Here is a 21,302-nt window from a genome sequence, read left to right on the forward strand (position 1 = left end):
TAGAACTTGTGAAATTCAAATAATTTTGAATGAATTGATAATCGATAATTAGCTTTGTAAACTAGTATCTATGCTATTTCAAACTTCAGCAAACTATTTGATGATCTAGTTGTAGAAGAAATCCTATTACAACAAAAATCTAGCTTTATTTCCTAAGGGTTTAACCACTCTGTTCTGTAGATGTTCAAGAAGTTCACATACAGACCAGCCTGAGCAAAGAGAAATATATTATCAGGCCAAAAAGCTGTGATGATAAAAGTAAAATTCAATTCTTAAAATTCTTAAATTATGTCCTCCCCACCCCAGGAGATAGTATGCATTGTGAAAAGGGCAGTGGACTAAAGTCAGTAGGCGGATGGGGGACAGGACACACTGAGTTCTAGTTTGGTGTCACCACTGAATTAGCTAAGTTGCCTTTGCGAAACTGATTGATTTGCTAATCTATAAAGCAAAGGTTATCTGTTAATAGAATCTCAAATCTATAGTTGTGTGATTTTAAGATAGAAAGAATCTTTTGAGGTCTGATTTCTCTAGAATGATTACTGAAAACTTTTTACCACTTTTTATATTTATTATTATTTTTAATTTTAAAGATTCCAATGTTGAATACTTCTTGATGAAATCACAGTGATAATGTGATTGGCCCTGTTTGTGTTTTCCATTTTTGGAATGAGTTAAATGTTGTTGGGAAAGGAAATACTTAACATGTGTGCCATTTTATCTTTCTTTGTAGCGGGACAAATTTGCCAGCATAAGAATTCCAGGGGGCAAGAAAGAGAGACCACCCCTTCCCAACATGAAGACTACATTTGCAAGCAATGTTTGCTCATCAGCTTCTTTGGAGATGATGGAAAACTTCCCAAAGCCACTGTCAGAGAACGAACTCTTAGAACTTTTTGAAAAGATGATGGTGAGAATTTTGATTCTTTATAACATGTTTCAGGAAAAAGCCTTAGCTTTTGCTCATGTTAATGGAACACTAACTCATGTTCCACATTCCATTGGACTTCACGTTCCAATGCCATTTAAGATAGTGCTTTAGCCATAGGGAGCTTTTGGATTACAAAAATAAGAATCTGAAGAAAAACAACACACTAGTTTTTGGCTTTATACAGGGAACATAAAAACAAACACTCTAAAGTATCAAATGGTATATTCTTGTGTCTAATGGATTATTTAAGTAGTCTGTCTGGGTTCAGTTGACTTTAGAAGGATGGTCACAGTGCTCTTCTGTTTGCATTGTTGTGTGCTGATTTTTGGACCTTACTCGTTTTATTCCTTTCTTATTTCTCAGGATAACTAGGTTCTTTATGGTCCTACAACATGTATATCTGTAGAGACGTGAACTCACTTGTTTTAGGATGTGCCTTTTCTGGTAGAGAGACACGTGGTGTCATTTGGGTGTCATTGGTGCCTTTAGTTCTCAATTATGGTGATTCTCTGATTCAGCATCTAGCTTTTAAGCCAGCTGAACTAATTTGACCAATAACCCACATGTGTTAAGTATATGCAAACCATTTACCACAGATTAATGTGAGTTTCATCTAAACAGATTTATTTACATATATAGTTCCTACCCTTAAGTTACTATCTCTTAGGATTCAAAATAAACATATGAAAAATTAAATGAGTAAGAAATGCCAGAAGGTAGTATTTAATAATTAAGTTCTAAGTTCAGAGAAGGAAAAAAATTACTTTAATTTTTGAGATACCTAATTAGCTTAAGGGGAAACCAAAATGGATAGGATATTATAGTGGTTTAGGGAAATTTAGTTGAGGGATGAACTGGAGCGAGGTCTTATCTCATGAAAGGATTTGGATAAGCACAGGGAAGGGCAATCTCTTGAGGTGGAGAAAACACGATGACAAAGACATAGAGGTAGAGTACAAATAGCTTAGGGGACACCAGTGAGAGGTGGGAAAAATAAGATTGGAATGGTAACTTGAGGAAGATTATGAAAAGATTTTTTATGTCATTCTGAGGAGTTATGTATTATTTCTGAATCATGGTTCATTTTATATGTCTATTCTTTCACCTATTGGTTTTGTCAGCCTTACTAATTTTTAGGGAAATTAATGCATTTACCTATTTAGTTTAGAATATAAGATGTGCATGAAATGTTAATAGTTGGATTGTTCAGCTGGAATCAACAATGTATTTGCCATTACATTGCCTTATTTTCTATTTATCATAAGTATTTGTGTCCAGTGCTACACATGGAGCTTTAGAAGACTACAGAAAGAAAGTATGCCTTGTTTGTGTCTTTATATGCTTTTTATTAAGTGTGAGTGATTTCTAACTTTTTGTCGTTGAGCACACATTTTATTAATATTTTTTTGCATGAACCTTAGGCTGGGGAAACTCATCTATTATACCAGCTCTTGATGAAGTACTAATTTTGGTTTCAATTAGGTACAAATGTATAACTCTTTATTCACTCTTTTGGCACCATAAGTTGATATAATTTCAGCCAAGAACCACCTTTTTTGGCTAGCCTTTGCCTCTGTTAATGAGGCTTTGTGAAGGTAGTTCTTTTTAGTATTCTCTTTGAGGACTAAAGATGGCAAAGTACGTACCCTTTCTTCCCTCTCATCCGTGTACCGTATGTGGAATCACTCACCTAAATTATCAGAGATTCTGGGATGGTACTTTTATTTACTTGTGACTACCTTGTTATAAACTTTTATCATAACTGTGGGTGTCATCTCAGTAAGCAGAATAAGTAGCCCATTGATGTTAAACATCTATGAAAGCCACATTTTATTACTATAATTAGTTTTAAAAGTACAACTACCTGGAAAGTACTGAGTACAGTTTTTACTATTTTTCTGTTTCTCTTAGCCAGGAGAGGGGTAAGATCATCAATTTTAATAGTATGTACAGGGTAGATGAATATTGGCATTTTGAAGTCTTTACAGAATACTTTTTAAATAACTGGGGGAGGGGCAGATCACTTGTTAAACCTTAAACAGGTTGTGGGCAGTAGATCTTTTGTGATCAAACTCTCACTTTACTCAGCAGAAGTAAAATGAAATTGTTGTTTTCTTAGGGTTGTCCAATTTGCTAAATAAAGATTTAGTCACAACTAAGGTCTTTTTCAAAAATAAGGAAAAGTTTCTTTCCTCCTCTTGCTGATTCCTTGGGTATATCACAATACTCTGTAGGGAAAACCTGCTGTTGATTCTGAAACTGAAAGATCTTTGAAGCTGAGAAGGATATTCCTTTTTTAAATGTGGATTAGGGTATTTTTCAAGCTTTTCAGAGTATCACTGTTTTGACTGTTTCGATGTCTGCGGAGAATGCTAGATTTAAATTGGGTTTGATTTTTGGCTTGCACATATTTGTAACATTTTTTTATTAATAAAAATTCTCTTGAGAATCAACATTAAGTAATCAGCCATGTTGACCTTTTGGCATTTGCATCTACAGAGGTTTTGTACCATTTAAAATTTGCATCTGGATTTGTTCTTTTGGCATTGTTCAGTTTTAAAAATAATTATTCTTACTTATCATTATCAAAAGTATTTAATAATTTTTACATGAAGCAAAAACTTTGTTTTGAAGAACACCTCTTTTCCCTCCTGAAGATAGCCCTTTGAAAGTCTGCGCTGACTTGATTACTAAATGAATGCGAAATAGAGTGTAAAACTTAAACATTTGTACTCATTTTACTTAGTAAATTGATTTGCTTGGCTCTGGGTAATCTAGTTTCCATGTGCTTTCATAAAGTAATGATTAATTTTTTGTTCTGCTTCTTAAGGGCTTCTCTGTCCCTCTTTCCCCCCCACCCCCCACATATTTGTCTTTTGGTGAAAGTTGAATTTCTAGCTGAAAGCCCATCTTGGTTTCTGTATGGATATTAGATAGTGAAACAGTTGTGCTTATCACTGTCTATACAGCTTTGATTTCTGAAGTTTATTTCATTGGTTACTGTTGAATTCATTGTAGATATCTCTGAGTGGTTTTTTTTGAATAAGGTGAACATGATAGGTATAAGCTGGAAGCGACTTGTTTATTCCATCTGTTGCCTCTTTTCAACCGTCCCTCTCAGCTTATTTTGTTGTGACCCTGGTAAAAAATCCCAGGCAGGTGCCAAAGCTTTCCTGTAGCTTTCAGATAATAATAACCCTAGCTTGATATAAATAACTTAATTTCCATCCAAAGAAAGCTGCTCCTTTTGTCCCTTTCAAACTTGCTCCATTTCTGGCCTCTACTAGAGGTGGTTGTTGGGGTGTGGTTAGCCTCTTCTGGTTCCCCACCTGGCCTTTCTGTTCTTCCCTATTCCCTAGACTGACTGTCTCCTCCAGGATTAGATTGGAGGTGGTGGAGGATGAGGAAGCACTTGCTGGTTTATGGTATCTATAACCTGCCATTGGTGCCTAGGGCATTATATTAGTTTCTTGTTGATACTGTAAAAAATTACCACGATTTAGTGGTTTAAAACAACACAAATTTATTATAGTTCTGTAAGTTAGAAATCCAGGTTGGCTTGACTGCTTCTGTAGGTTTCACAAAGCTGAAATCGGTCTTAGCTGGCTGGGCTCTTATCTGAGGCTTTGGGAAGAATCTTCTCCCCAGTTCATTCAGGTTTTCAGCAGAATCCAGAATCCAGTCCTCAGTAGGACTGAAGTTCCTGTTTCTTTGCTGGTTATCAGCTGGGAGCCACCCTTAGCTTCTACAGGCCTCTCTCCTGTCCTTCATGCGTGTCCCTTCATCTTCGATGCATTGAGTCCTTCTCATGCTTAGAATTTCTCTGACTGTTCCTTCTGCTGTATCACTCTTCTGCCCCCCTCCAGAGAAAGTTTTCTGCTTTTAAGGGCCTGTGATTAGATTGGATTTACCTAGATAATCCAAGATAATTTCCCTATTTTAAGGTTCGTCACTTTAATTGTATCTGCAAAGTCCCTTTTACAATGTGATATAAAATATTTACAGCATCCAGGGATTAGAGTGGTGGACATCTTTGGGGAAGCCAGTCTGCTTACCACAGGTGCGGAAGATTACAAATGTTGATTCTTTGCTTCTGTGTTATTTTTATATCCCCTCCATTCCTCCCAGTCTCACCTGTAATTCCCATGTCTGGTGACTTCTCCTTTGTCTGGCCATCTGCCCCTGTCTTCTACGAGTCCATTCTCCTGCTGGGGTCACCTGTTGGCTGCAGTACCTCTTAGATGGCTCAGACCTGCATCATCCTTGGGATCTATATCCTGTATATGGGAAGCTAATGTATCCTTTATCTTGTTCCCTCCAGAGCCTGCCTTCTATTAATACAAAGATTGTATCTGTCTTTTTCTACCAATAGCTGTTAATTTTTGCTGTTGTTTCGGATGCTTACTCCTCTGTTCGCAGCATGTGACAGCACTGACTATTTCCTCTTTTTTTTTTTTTTTTTTTTGAGACAGAGTCTCACTCTGTTGCCCAGGCTAGAGTGAGTGCCGTGGCGTCAGCCTAGCTTACAGCAACCTCAAACTCCTGAGCTCAAGCGATCCTCCTGTCTCAGCCTCCCGAGTAGCTGGGACTACAGGCATGCGCCACCATGCCCGGCTAATTTTTTCTATATATATTTTTAGCTGTCCATATAATTTCTTTCTATTTTTAGTAGAGGTGGGGTCTCGCTCTTGCTCAGGCTGGTCTCGAACTCCTGAGCTCAAACGATCCGCCCACCTCGGCCTCCCAGAGTGCTAGGATTACAGGCGTGAGCCACCGCGCCCGGCCTTTGCTTTGGGTACTGTGGCACTTCTTTCCGTTTCCTGACTTTCTTCCTCTCTGACCAGTTTTCCTACTTTACTTTCCATGTCTCCTCTTCTATGTGTACTTTTATTTCCTCTGAATGTTGCCTCCACGGCTCCTATCTTGTCTTCATTCACTTTGGTTTTCTACACAATCCTCCTGGGGGATTGGAGCCTTTCCATGTTGCAGAGTATACTCTATATTCTGACAACTTCCTCTGTTTTCTGCTGAAGAGCAGTTATAATCCAGCTCTCTAAAAGATGCTGAACCCCTCAACACATCAGAAACTGAACTCATCATAATTCTTCCTTTAAAAAAAAAAACAACAAAGCTCCTGCTCCTCCCTTAATTCCCTGTCTCAGAAGCCCACTCTGAAATCTGAGTAATACTTAATATCAGTAGGGAATTGGTTACGTCCATTTACTCCTCTGTCCTTATTAGTTCCTAATTTTATTTCTCCCCTGCTTTAGTTCAAGTTTTACCTGGGCTATTGCAGTGGCCTCATCCATTCGTCGTTTCATGTATCTACTAGAGAACTCTTTCTTGTTCACTCTTTAAATCTTAGCCCAAACATTACTCTTCTTTAATATCTTTCCATGGTCTCCCAGAGGTAGACGTTCCTTAAACCTGCTTCTGAGAGCTGCTTATATATGAATCCGTTATGGAATTCATTCTTTTATTTTTTGGGGTATCTCTCTCTCTCTATTAGGTTAAATCCATATAGTATCATCCCATTGGTTTATCATTCCAAATGTCTATTGAATTAAGTGTAACTTCTAACTTAAGATTTCAGAGATATTAAATTTCTCTTCACCTTAGACCCTGTATTAGATGAAGATTAGCTTTAATTGCTGGTCTGCCCAATAATGCAAAAAAGGATAAAATAATGAACAAAAGAGATATTTCATACATTCATACCTTTGCTCATTTTCTTACTTTCACTATCTATTGAGAGAATGAAAGCTATGTAAGAAAGGCCATCTGTCAGGATGCCGTCATTAATAGGCATTAAATGAGTGCCAATGATATAAAAATCATTCTGACAAAAATTACTTAAATTCTGGGCTTCTTGTCCAGAATGGTTGTGAGCATGGAAAAAATGGCCTGATAAAATTGCACAAAGGACTAGTGATGCTCTAATATTTCCTGGGAAGATGTTTATCAGGCTTTATCGTAATGTAGGAGAAAGCTCATTTATAAAATACCATCATCATCTCTTAAATATACGTTTGAAATGTCTCCTGGGATTAAGAGCTTAGATGATCTACTGTCTAATACATATGTTGACTTTTTAGTGTGGGGAAACATAGTGTAGATAGTACTAAAGGCATTCACATTTGATTTTGAAACAATTTCAGTATACAATGTAAAGTAGAATCTGTTTTTGTTTAGCAGGGTTTTCGTGATTTATAGAGTATTTCAGGCATACAAAAAAGTATAGAACATAGTACAATAATATATACTACCACAAATATAATTGAAATCCCTTTTGTGCTCCTTCCAATCCCTTTCTTTCCTCTTCCTTTCTTCCCTGAGGTGAACAATACCCGGAATTTGATGGTTTTCATTCCAGTACATTAAAAAAAACCTTTTTTCTAGCCTGGCTCAGTGGCTTATGCCTGTAATCTCAGCTACTTGGGTGGTTGAGGCAGGAGGATCACTTGAGGCCAGGAGTGTGAGACCTGCTTGGGCAACATAAAGGGACCCCATCTCTTTAAAAAAACAAACTTTTTTCTGTAATAATTATAAATGTACAGAAGATACCTTTTTTCCTCTGAACCATTTGAAGGTAAGTTGCTGATTCAATGTATATGTCCTACAAATAAAGACATCCTCCTACATAACTGTAATACAACCACCAAAATCACTAAGTTATTAATAACACTAGTCAGTTTCTACCAATGACAATCTTCAGACACTATTCAAGCTTTACCAGTAGTACCAATAAGGTCCTTTATATTAATAACAAAAGAATCTAGTTCAGAATCATGTGTTGCATTGAGTTGTCATGTTTTTAAAATGTTCTTAAATCTGGACTAATTCCTGTCTTTACTTTTGTTTTATGAATTTGACATTTTTGAAGATTCAAGGCTGGTTAATTTGTAAAATGTCTCTCAGTTTGCATTGTTATTGTAAGACTTAAGTGTTGCAGGTAACAAATGTGAACAGGATATCCTTACTTTAAACCAGCAGTCCCCAACCTTTTTGGCACCAGAGACTGGTTTCATGGATGACAATTTTTCCATGCACCGATGTTGCAGGGTGATGATTTCAGGATGATTCAAGCATGCAACCTAGATCCTTCACATGCACAGTTTACAGTAGGGTTCGAGCTCCTATGAGAATCGAATGCTCTGCTGATATGACAGGAGGCAGAGCTCAGGTGGTGATGCAAGTGATGGGCAGTGTCTATAAACACATGAAGCTTCATTCACTTTCCTGCCACTCACCTCCTGCTGTGTGCCTGGTTCCTAACAGGCCACAGACAGGTACTGGTCTGCAGTCTCAGGGTTGGGGACCACAGCTTTAAAGGATTTATTTTTTTCTGATCGTAAGGGAGTTTGAACGTCTTTTCACATGCTTATTGGCTGTTTGGGCTACTCATTTGTGAATTTCTTGTGCGTATCTGTCGTGTTATTAGTCAAGTTTTTGCAGATGTGTGGGTTTCTTTCTAAGGTTTAATTTTTGTCCATTACTTGGCTCATCCATGTCTGCATTTATATTTATTGTCCTAATTTATATCTATTGTCTTAATTACTGTAGCTGTATAATAAATCTTGATCTCTAAGACCCCTTTCTCCTATTCAAAATCACCTTGGCTATTCTTGGCACTTGGCTTTTGCATATTAATTTTAGAATCAATTAGTTAAATTCCATTATAAATCCTTTTGGGATCTTTTTTGGAATCACAATGAATTTATTGATTGATTTTAGGGAAAATGGATACCTTTGTGATATTAAGTTTTCTCAGCTATAAGCATTGTATATACATTTATATCTCAGTGTATTTATTTATTTATATTTTCTCTGTTCCTGGACAGTAAAAAGTTATAACTTTCTCCTTAAAGGTCTTCTATGACTGTTGTTCCCAACTCCCAGGCTGCGGACTGCTACTGGTCCGTGGCCTGTTAGGAACCGGACCACATAGCCGGAAGTGAGCTGTGGGCAATTGAGAGAAGCTTCATCTGTATTTCCAGCTGCTCCCCATCGCTTGCATCACTGCCTGAGCTCCACCTCCAGTCAGATCAGCAGTGGCATTCGATTCTCAGAGGAGCGCAAACGCTACTGTAAACTGCATGCAAGGGATTTAGGTTGCATGCTCCTTATGAGAATCTAATGCCTGATGATCTGAGGTGGAGCTGAGGCAGTGATGCCAGTGCTGGGAGCAGCTGCAAAATCATCCTGAAAGCATCCCTCTCCCCTTCCTCTCCACCCTTTATCTGTGGAAAAATAGTATTCCGTGAAACTGGTCTCTGGTGCCAAAAAGGTTGGAGACTGCTGTGTATGAGACATCATTTATGAGATTTATTCCTAGGCTTTTTGCTAACATATAAGTATCTTTAAAAAATTATTTTATTAAGAATATTGTTTATTTTTAATTGATTTTTTTGTGTGTCCAGTAACCTTACTGAACTCTGATTAGGTTTTTTTTTTTTTTTTTTTGAGACAGAGTCTCACCCTGTTGCCCAGGCTAGAGTGAGTGCCGTGGCGTCAGCCTAGCTCACAGCAACCTCAAACTCCTGAGCTCAAGCGATCCTCCTGTCTCAGCCTCCCGAGTAGCTGGGACTACAGGCATGCGCCACCATGCCCGGCTAATTTTTTCTATATATATTTTTAGCTGTCCATATAATTTCTTTCTATTTTTAGTAGAGGTGGGGTCTCGCTCTTGCTCAGGCTGGTCTCGAACTCCTGAGCTCAAACGATCCACCCACCTCGGCCTGATTAGTTTTTATTTGTATATTCTCTCTTTAATATGTTCTATTAATATCAGAATATATGTGAATAACAACTTTTTTCCTTTTTCTACTCTTATTCTATTTGATTATTTTTCTGATTTCATTGCACTGAGTATGTTGCATAATAAAAGAGGTTATACCAGTCTTCTTGACTGTTTTGAATGTTTGTTTTTCAGATCTGAGATTTAACTCCAAACATAATTAAAAAGAAAAACAACCTGAAATAGAGTTAGAAGCTACTTGTTCTTGAAAATTTCTGTGCTTCCATCTAATACCTGTCCTACCTTCCAAAAAAGTTTTTTTATGCCTTCAAAATGAAGATCCAATTGGCCAGTTCTGTGTTTTTTTTTTTCCTGCTAACCCCTGAAAACAATATAAATGTCTTCATTTTCTCTGTTCCTGAAGTATGTAATATAGGCCTTCCAAACAATATTTCATGTTACTTACTCAGGTTGGTTAGTCCCTCACTAGATTGGCCTTCCTATAGGGTAGATGCTTGACCCTGTTAATTTTTTTTCCTTTAAGCTGAGTCTATCCTCTATTACTGATTAAATGAGTGACTATGTACATTTTCTATTTTATTTGCTAATTCATTAGATCAGTTTTCCAATCTTTTTATCAGAACCATATTTTATTAGACTGTGCACATTTGACCTTATTTGCTTTTGTCCGTTTAGTGCCTTCATAGTACATGTTATTTAGTCATGTATTGTGGTATGAGTTGATCTGTTTCTTTCTGCTTTGGTAAATACCATGTTTAAGCAATCAAATGATATAAATCAGTCCCACAGAGTTAAATATCAAGATGTCATTGTGTTCTCCTGAGATTTGTAGTCAATTCAGTAGCAGAGACATCTTCACCTGAGATAAACTTAAGGTCCTGAGGAAGAAAGAGCTCAAGTGAACTGATAAAATCACATGCACCTATGTACATTTGATACTTTTAGGTATTGTTGGTGACAGCTTCCTAAGCTTATTCCATGTTGCCACTCTTTGGGTACACACTAATGACAATTTTTCTTTTTTTCTCTTTAATGCTTGGTGTTAAGGATTTATGGACAGCTATTACTTTAGTTAGATAAATGAATGCTGGTTGTGTTGAGTGTGCAAGGAATATCTTAAGGGTCACCAGGAGTCTGAATGAAAAGAAAAACCAACAAAGACCCCTGTGTGTTAATTCTCTAAGTGTTCATTAACTGCTATAGTTTCCTTCCAGCAGTTAATTTCAAGTATTAGTATTCTTTAGAAACCTACTTTTCTATATTGTGAGCAATTTTTATTTTTGACAAACTAAAAAAATATATTTAGAGTTGACCAGATAAAATGAGAGAGGTTCTATGAGAATGCTTTCTTCTGATCTATTAGTTGTCACTGTTTTCCCTCTCCATTAAGTAGAAACTGAAAAATTCAGGGAAAAGTGGCTTAAAAGCAATTCAAATAATAATCTATGTATGAGGAGGAGGAAGAGGGAAAGAGAGAGTATAGTTGTGTAAGGCAATTTTCGAGTTGATTCATGGGTTGTGTTTGTCAGGAGGATAATGTTAATGTTTAGTTGTTTCTTCTAGATACACATAAATGAGAAAATAAATGATTTAGGAGAATTGGATTTTGCCTGGTAGGATTTTGTAGCACCAATAAAATGGTTAGAGAGAGGAATTTTAAAAGGAGAAATGTTATGGTAATGTTTCAGCACTGTTTTACCGCTTAGGAAGTGTGCAGGGACATCCTTCCATGACTGTGAAGGCTGTTTCTCAGTCTCATTTTCTTCTATAGGAAAGTTGGCCCTTGTAGCTAAAATCAAATGACTATTTCATCCTCTATGTAATTTATGAAGAAATGGTCATTTACTTAGAAAAGTTGAAAAGCAAATAAATGAATAAAATTCTTTTTAATCAATGGCAGTGTTTTTATCTGCAGGATTACATAACGATTGTCTGTGGTTGTGAGTGCTCATGCATATGCTTGAACAGTTCCGGCAAGGTTATATTCCAAAATAAATTAGAGTTGTGCAGCTCCCTGCATATTCATCTCACTTCGTGTCTGTTCTGCTAAAATTTGTAGTATATGAAAGAAAAGTGATACTTAAGTTTCTTTTTTTTTGGTTCCTTGATCCTGGCATTAGGATAAATTGAAATTTGGTTTTTCAACTGAGATAGTTTGCACTCTCGCCCATAAACTTCAGTTAGAATATTTGGTCAAATAATAGTGTTTAGAGTTCACTGTCAATTTATGGATAAATGTCATTTTCTGGCTGCTGTCCTGTTAATAAGCTAGCCATCTGACTTCCTATTAATTTTAATGGGAAATGAGTAAAGATACTGTGGATACCACAGTGACAATTCAACCCCACTATTGGTAAAACCAGGATATATAACTTTATTATAATCACATTTATGTAAAAAACTATTTTAAAGGTTTATATAAAGACATAATAAAACTGGTGGGCAAAAGATAAGCTATTTAATAGCTTCAGTATATTTATAGGCATCTTGAATATAAAAACATATTAATAATGTTAATTCCAAGTTCCAGGTTCTTGGTAGTATTTATCTTTTACTTTTCTAATTATGTCTAAACCCAATTTAAGAATAAAATTTATTAAATTGCAGGACTAATTAGGATTCACTTAGTCTGCCCTATTTGAGAGTGTAGAATGACCTCAAATCAGGTCATGAAATCCTCTATTTTTTTATTTGGCACTAAACCATTCATGGTAGTAAAAACTTAACTTAGTGTAGTAATAAACACAAGCAAGACCTTTTGACATTGTATAATGTGGAAGATGAATTCAACGTGGTTAAGAACAGAATTACACTTTCAGAAGAACTCTGGATAAAATTGTGCTTATAGGATGTCCTGAAGTCTCAGGAGCGGGACTTATGAGATCATTGTGGACCTCTTAAGATGCTTAACCAATTTGTGGTTCCTTGTTATAAAATGTTAGCAAAACCGAGACTGCTATCAAGAATAATTATGTTGGCTTTAACTCATGAAACAAAACATCATAGTATTGAAATCAGATGATTGCATTAATAAGAATTAATGCTCGGTTTTACTATTGTGGTGCTTCCAATTTTTATCTTCCAATATTGTGCTTATCGATCCATATGAATATTTTGATCCATTATAACACTGTCTTTTCAGTATTCATTTTGTAACTCTAGTCATGCCTCTGCCTGTCCATAGTGTTTTTCCTTTCTGGCTGAGTTATCTTGCACCTGACCATCTTCCACAAGTTGCTGCTTGTATATATTCACTTAATTCTCCAAATAGTCAATCATTTTAAATTTAATCTGACTCTCCATGGTGTTAACTGTCCCACTCAACTTGATGTATGTAAATTTAATGAGCATGCTGTCTTGTAAAAATCCATATCCATGAATGAAAATATTGAGTCTAACGTTTGTAATTCATTTGAAAAAGTGTCCACTCTCTGGTTGCAATTCTCTGCTTGATTGCTCCTTAGTGCTCTAACTAATGCATGTATGTGCACAGGTATTAATACTACATCTTTTCTCCCTCTCAGGTTTGCCAAAGACAATGTGGAAAATGTTTATTTTGTACCAGTGTTTTATGTAGTATGGAGTCAAGGTGCCTAAACACAGTAGGAAACTGGTAATTTCCTGGTTTGTAGAAACTTCTGGCCCTATCCATTTCATAGAAAGAATCTTTTGGAATATCTTAACGGCTGCTTGCTTGACCTGGTTTCCAGGTCAGGGCTGCCACTGACTATTGGGTGTCCTTGTGCAAGTTAGCAAAAGATGTATTTTTTCATTCCTCCAGGTGGACACTGCACTACACAGAGTCATGCAGATTACTGGTGAGTGCAGTGGTGCTGAAGGAATCTCGGCCCCATTCACTCCTTGATCAGATGCTGCTTGGCAGGGCTGAATCATATAGTGACCCTGTTCTAGGTCACTGAGGTTTTGTATGGTTCTGTTTGTGTTTCCTGTGAAAGAATGACGGATTTTCGCTTGGATGGCCCTGTGTCAGTACCACTGCCTGAATATTTCTACCTCTGGAGCCACAACTCGTTCTCGTCACTGTTGTCTGAAGATTCTTGCGAATCTTCTAGGAGCGGCAGTTGCTCAGTGTTCTAGGCTGGAGCTGTGATTTTTATCTCTAGCTCCAGTTCCATCTACCAGAACATTATCTGCATCTCATGTGTTTGTCTTCAATTTACCCAACAAATATTTAAAAAGAGATCGCTGTGGTCTATGCGATATGAAAGAGGCAGTAAGTGTAGAGAAATTTATTTTAAAAGTTATCTGTGGGGGAGAAGGATAAAGTCACATGTAAAGGAGAGCTAGAGTTGAGAGAAGGCTCTTCTTTTTTTCCTTTAATTTTAATCCATTAAAGGCTAACATGTTTATATATTGATACCCACCCAACTGAGAAGAGTTTAGTAAAATATATTAGAACAGGATAATAGATGTGCAATGCCCTTTTTAAAAGATGGGAGGAAAAAGGATCCCATACCTAAATGAATGGGATTGTCTTTGAATTGATGCAGGGATAAGAAGGGAAAGAGATTATATGCAAATAAATTGGTAAAACAGTAAACAGGAAATTGAATGATATCTTTCTTTTCACAGAGAGAATTGAAATTTGCTTATTGAGAATGGCAGGTGGAAGTGGTAGTTTCATAGTTCCTGGAGAATAGCAAAAGTTTAAATTAAGTACCTTAGGGAATTTGAAAAAAAGAGACCAGTAGGGTTTCCCATAAATGTTGTAGGAATTGGTGAATCAAAGAATTGGCCTGCACTGGAGAAAATGGAAGGGTCAAGAAACTGGAGGTTTTATTGGAGTCAAGAAAAAGGTGGTCTGGGAGTAGGAACTGTGAAAAGATGGAAGATTGAGGTCAGAGATAACAATCATGGAGATCTTGGAGATGCCTGAGTTGGAGCAGTTTTTAGATAATGAAAAGGTCCAAGTGTGGTCACAAGGACTGGGGCTCAGGACGGTAGAGAAGCAAAGGTTGCTAGTGGTGAGGAAGCCAAGGGCACTCTGGGGCCATTGTGGGTGATAGCAAGGCATTCATTGGGTGTCAGAGGAATCAACCTGAGGGATTGGCAATGTAAGCGTTCAGTCAGGTAGTATTAGCCCCCAAGGAAATGGAATTTTAGATGATAATGGAGATAAATGATATCGCAATAGGAATGGGAAATTAAGATAGACCAGAGTTCAAATCTAAGCTTTAGGATGACGGTCAACTTAAACAGCTTTCCTAAACCTCAGCCCTTTGATTAATAGAGGGGATACCTCAAATGGTTATTAGTCAGGATTAAATAAATAATGCTTATATTAAGTGTTTAGCACAGTGCCTGGCTCAAGAATTTAACCATTATTTAAGATTACAGGAATATTAGGGGTCTTTGTGAAAAGGTTGCTATGAGAATGGGTGAGAAGGATGGTTCACAGAGCAGGTTTGGAATGAAAATGGGAGGAAATGTGAGCAACCTGAGAAGTTTGGGTTTTGAATGAAATTTTTTTACTTGTGTCTTAACCTAATCCTTCCTCTCAGTAGCCTTGGGTTTGTCTTGATTGTGGTTTCTTTACCCCTCTCCCCGAGTTCCTGTCATCAATTCAGTGTGTATTTACTGTAGCCAAGTACTCCACAAACCTATTTTTATAATTTAGGTTTTATTTGGGGGTCCCTCATCTTTTATGACCTTGATACTTTTGAAAAATCCCAGTTAGTAATTTTGCAGAATGCTATCAATTTGAGTTTGTTTGATTTTTTTTTTTCCCCCTCTTGTGATTCGATTCAAGTATATTTTGGGAAGTATTCATAGATATGAATACCACAAAGGTGATAAACCCTCCTCAGTATATCATACCAGGCGGCACGTGGTGTCAGTGTGTCCTATCATGGATGGTGTTAGCCTGGACGACTTTGTTAAAGTGGTGTCTGCTGGGTTTCTCGCCTATTTTTCCCTTTATAATCAAACAGAAACAGGATATTTGCAGTCTCAAAATATGCCCTTCATTTATTTTATTCTTTGGCTTGCAATCTAATATTATTAATTGATTTCTCAAGTTGTTCCAGTTTGTCCATTTACAGCCCCTGCAGGCTGGCTCTTGTGTCCTTTTGACATCTTTTCCTTTTTCTTTCTTTTTTTTGGAGTACTTTTTCTTATTTTCTGGTATCAGATCAATTTGGTCTTTTTAGCTCAGGTCTTTTTTGATGACATAGATATGTTCCTTTATATTGAATTAAAAAAAATTTTTTTTCGCAATATTTGTTCTCTGCAATTCCAAAATCTATCCCTAATACCAGTCAAACTAGCGCAGTAAGACACAGTGATTCAATTTAGGTATAGGTTTTAATTAGAAAGTAATTGACCAAAGAAAAATTATTTTTTGATATTACAACTCCTAATTTCCCCTAGCAAAACTGTGTCTAAATGTGTACAGTCTCTTACTTAGTATGATTTGACTTAACAATTTTTCGACTTTAGAATGGTGAGAAAGTGAAACACCGTCAGTAGAAACTGTACTTTGAATTTTGATCTATTCCTAGGCTAGCAATATGCAGTATGCTACTTTCTTGTGATGCTGGGTGGCAACAGCTAGCTGCCAGCTCCCAGTCAGCCAGGTAATCATGAGGGTAAACAACTGATACTCTACAATATACCATGTTGCCAGTGTTTTTTGGATATTGTGTTTTGTGTTTTCTCATCCCATCATTTCTACAAAATGCCCATCTCTGTATAGTATTCAACACTTTATTATAAAATAGGCTTTGTGTTAGATGATATTGCCCAATTGTAGGCTAATGTAAGTATAAAAACACTTACTAGGTTTAAGGTAGGCTAGGCTAAGCTACTGATGTTTGATAGGTTAGGTGTATTAAATGCATTTTCAACTTAAGATTATTTTCAGTTTGTGATGGCTTTATTGGGATGTAACCACATTGTAAATTGAGGAGCATGTGTATATGAAGGTAATGCTATAAATGAGGTAATTCATAAGGTATAATGCTAATGTATTAATAGAACTTTAACATTAGAAACAATAATAGGCTCCTCAGACACACTGAAGTTTTGAGTTGGTGACTAATAATTTTTTCAAATGAGATTTGGCCCAATAGCCAACTGGTAAGATTTTTTCATATATCCACTGAAATTTTAGCCTCATTCAAATTACTCATCATGCCTTTTACAGTTGTGTCTTCTGTGTATTCTCTGTTCAGTATTTTATCTGTAGTAGGTATTTAATGAACACAAATATCAATATGTTGACATACTAAAGTAAACTACTGTTTTAGGGCTGTTTTAAAATCTATAGCTATAGTATTATTTTGTGCCTATATGTTGTTCCTAAATTTCAGAAATGAAGTACAACTGTTGGTAAAGCTTAAAAAAAATGCAGCATAACCATAATTTACAGAATAGTTGGATTTTTTGAAAATCCAATGTACGTAAAACCATGAGATACAAAGTATTATGTAATAATTTCCATATTAATTCCATTTTATATTTTAATTCCATTGAATTAGAGTCTAGGCTTAGATAATTATGATTCTTTCTCTTTCTCTGTTTTTTCTTTTTTCTTTAGGTATGTAACTCTGTGGGGCACAGGACAGTTTTTGTTGTGTAAGACTAACTGTGGAATGTCTAGCATTCTTACCCCTGTAAATGCTGGTAGCATCACCTACCTCAGTCATTGTAACAACCAAAATGCCTCCAGAAATTTCCAGAATGCTTCCAGGTGTTGTTAAGGCCTACTGAGAATCACTAGCTTAGAGAAAAACATGAACTGAAACAAACCATTATTCGTATAATAGATTGTTTCTAACTAGAATGGCAAGAGTGACATTACTAATTACTACATTTTATTGGAGTGTCAAATGGAACAGCTTCTAAGAACTTAAATATTTCTATCAAGGTAAAATGAAGGAAAGTTGATTTTTAAGTGCTTGAAGGATTTGGTAGCCAAGAACTGTGTCAGCTAAAGGCATAAACTATGGTTATCTGATGAATGTAGCACCCTTATGAAAGTTGGAAGAAATTGAACTTGCTCAGTTCCATAGGTAATCCAAAGTCCTGATTTTTATGGATCTATTCTGAGTAGATATGTAGTTTATATACATTCAGGTGTTTTACGCTGCCTGTCACAAAGACCCCTAGGACTAAGATCAAGAGGAAATCCATTTGAACTGCCCTTCTCCATCACCATTTGTGTCTTACTGCAGGCTCCCTATCCTTTGCCAGAACAGCCTCTTACTCAAGCAACTTAATTGATAGCAATTCATATGTTTATATGGACATACTTGACTTGTATTTTTAGCCAAAATTAGGCTTGTAACAAGATCTAGGGTACTTAAACCCTTATTTTAGTTGGTGCTGTTGAGAAATGTTAGATTTTTAGGTGGCACCTGTTTTTGTGAGTTAGAACATTCAATAAATAAACTGGTTAATATTTTTAATAGGGATGGGGAAAAGATGAAACTATAGAATGCTTTTTCATTTGCTAGGATCAGTACTAGATATTTGATGATAGATGCTTATAGCTATCAATCTAGAAAGTGGTTGGTTTATTTACTTTTTAATTTTTATGGTACATGGAGCAGTTCTTTCAAAGTGGTACAAGAAAGCTGCATTTGCAGCTGTTGTAAAAATAAATATATTGAAATTGTGAATTGTAATGACCTTATGAATGACAGAAATTTGCAACTGTCTAATTACCTATAGTGATGAGAATATAATTTTACTAACCTGCTGTGAATTTAAAAAGTTATTTTGGTAAGTGTTTTACCTCTTAAAATGATCTAGAATACTTTTTTCTCTGTCTCTCCAGCACTTTTCTCTCTCCTTCCTCCAGGCAGAACCACACGTAAATCATTCCAAAACAATTAATGCTGCTTTAGTCACAAATTATTGATTTTTCTGTTCATAGTGTATGTAGAATTGCTGCTCTACTTAGATTCTAAAATGGTGCGTTTTAATTGTGTTTTCCAGGAAGATATGAATTTAAATGAAGATAAAAAGGCACCATTGCGGGAAAAGGACTTCAGTATCAAAAAAGAAATGGTGATGCAATACATTAATACTGCTTCTAAGACAGTAAGTAAAACTGTCAAGTTGAAAAATACAGCTGAAACATGTTGTAGTATGGAAAACAATGCATTTGTCTAATGAAGTGCTTAAGTTTGTGGGCAACTGTAATCAGAGGGCTTTTGAATTTATAATTAAGGGCATGAGTATTATAATAAATTATTTAATTTAAAAATATTTCTCATAACTTCTAAACCACTTTTGTTTTTTTAGTCAGTTACATTGCTAAGAAACACTGGTGGGTCTACACTAAGATACTTTTCCTCATTACTGAATTAAGATAGTTATTGATTTCTAATGTTACTTATAAACAGGAATAATATTTGTATTGTAGAAAAGTGAGAATGATTTTATTCTAACTACCTAAATCACATACATAATAGTGGCTTACAGGCATATCTTTAATGTGAGTTTCCCTGTGGATAAAATTATCTTGTAACAAATTATAAATGTAGGTATTGAAAGGAGCATTAAGCCTCTACATGGCTGCCAATTTTCCAGGGGAACATGAAATATGTGGGTGGAAGTAATGACTAAATGTTTAAGAAACCATGACTGGCACACAGAATCAATTGCATTTATTTCATGGAACAACAAATGAGCTTGGCTAATAATATACAAATTGTGAATAAATGGATTGGATGAAGACTATAAAATGGAAGCCAATGAAGAAGCAATCAGTAGAACGACAGTAGAAAATGATTTTGGCTGAATTTAAAATGAAATTGGATTAGAAAAGCAGCTTAACACACTAGTTTTCATTGTATACTTTAACCTAAGGCCAGGTTACAAGAACATAAGTTATTTATATTTTAACTCCATTTATCTACTAGACCAGTCAGTGACTCAGAGGTATTTCTTTTGGAAGAAAAACTCAAATGATGTTTAATTTTTAAACATGTCTCATGTTTTGGCAGCCTGATTTCAGGTCTGGAACTCACTGTGAGTACTGTGCTTTTTCTAGTTCCTTATATAGATGGCCTCTGGATCCTGCTATTGTGACATTGATACTAATTGCTTTTGTCCCTCAGTGATACTTAGATATCACAAATTGGCATTAGTGATTTAGGAATCAGAGCTCTGGTGTTTTGGATCTGCTTAATTATCTTCTGTTTGACCTTGGGTGTTGTCTTTTACCTTTGTGATTCTCATTTTCCTCATCCATAAAATGGGAAGACCTACATCATGGACTTATCAGAATCAAATTATTTATTCCACAATTAGAACATAACATATTTTACAATGGATGGCTGCCTTCTGTGGTAGCAGTGATGGTGGTAGCAATTGTTTATTTTTCTTTGTGATTTGTTCATTATACCATAATTAAAAATACAGGAAGAAGTATATTAGCGAAAAACAAATTTGCTATTTGTGAGTCCATATTTCTAAGACATTTATTTGTTCATTCAACATGTTTATTAAGTGCCTATATGTCTGGCAGTATTTTAGGCACTAGCAATATGGGCACTAAGATAGTTTATCACTGTGTCTTGTAGAGCAGCATTGGACACATAACAGAAACACACAAACACATACATACAAGAGGTGAAATGTGATGTGGGGAAAAAAAGCAGTTTGTCTTTGTAAATGTTTTGTATAGTCAATGACAACTACCCTGTTAGGGAGTTTTAAATCTAACAAGCATGAATTCATTTACTATAATTACAAGAGATGCTACATCAGTTAGAACTGGTTTAGAAAACCTTGGCATAATAGTGCATTTTAATTCTTGAACTTGAGATAATAAGTAGACTTTTAAGAGTCAAGCAAACCATTTTGAACTTTGTTATAGTGGCACTATTTGAGTTTGCATTCACTAATTTTTAACTTTAATCTTTTAATCATTTTGGACTAAGGTTGGAATTTGTTTATCAGAATTAGGTAATTAAATTATCAGGATTGAAATAGATTAGTTATCTAAAGTGTGATTACAGCATTGACTCATTTAATTAGTGTGTGGAGGATCATGGCTGTTCCTAGGAAGGTTCTGAATAATTTGGCAGATGGTTAACGTTATAGAAAGTTCAAGCTGACCAGTCATTTATTTTTGTGCTGGAAGTAGAAACACATTTTATTAACTCCAGGGTACAGACTTTGTCATGCCACTTTATTTATGTTAATGGCTATTGAAAAAGTTACTCTGAGAGAAACAGAATAAAAATTCATAGATTGGTTGTTCTAGAGAGACTATGAAAAGGATAGAGTATAGAAAAGGTATACTTTTATGACTTTAGGCTTAGAATTTGCTTTGAGGTTCTCTTTTGTGGATAAACATTAATATTATTTTTTAGAAAGTAGTACTGATTCCTACAGTTTATGGTTTGAAAATGCTTTAGAAACATTATTCCTCAAAGTAGGCCTAAAATAGGTAAGGTTGTTTTTTAGAATATTAAAAAAAAAAATGCCATCAATCAGACTAGGTTATTTCCAAGACCTTAGTAAGTTTGGGTTTAGGTGGCCAAAGGAAAAAAACTGAATTTATGCAGTTAGGAAGGATTATTATAGTTTTTTAAGAAAGTGTCATATTTAGAGGCTGAAAATACCAGATTTGCATTT

General features: G+C 35.7%; 1 protein-coding gene across 4 annotated transcripts in view; it reads left to right on the forward strand.

The window, feature by feature from the left end:
• Nucleotides 1–21,302, forward strand: part of DIAPH3 (diaphanous related formin 3) — a 464,837-nt gene that overhangs the window by 49,127 nt on the left and 394,408 nt on the right. For 2 of the 4 annotated variants that reach the window (XM_069467186.1, XM_069467187.1), the window contains 2 exons: nucleotides 734–910; nucleotides 18,651–18,755. In XM_069467186.1, coding sequence (XP_069323287.1) covers nucleotides 734–910; nucleotides 18,651–18,755 — 282 coding nt within the window. The remainder of the gene's footprint in view (nucleotides 1–733; nucleotides 911–18,650; nucleotides 18,756–21,302) is intronic. The other 2 variants (XM_069467188.1, XM_069467189.1) reach the window with 2 other exon arrangements.

Source organism: Eulemur rufifrons, chromosome 4, assembly GCF_041146395.1.
Source record: "Eulemur rufifrons isolate Redbay chromosome 4, OSU_ERuf_1, whole genome shotgun sequence".
Taxonomy (NCBI): domain Eukaryota; kingdom Metazoa; phylum Chordata; class Mammalia; order Primates; family Lemuridae; genus Eulemur; species Eulemur rufifrons.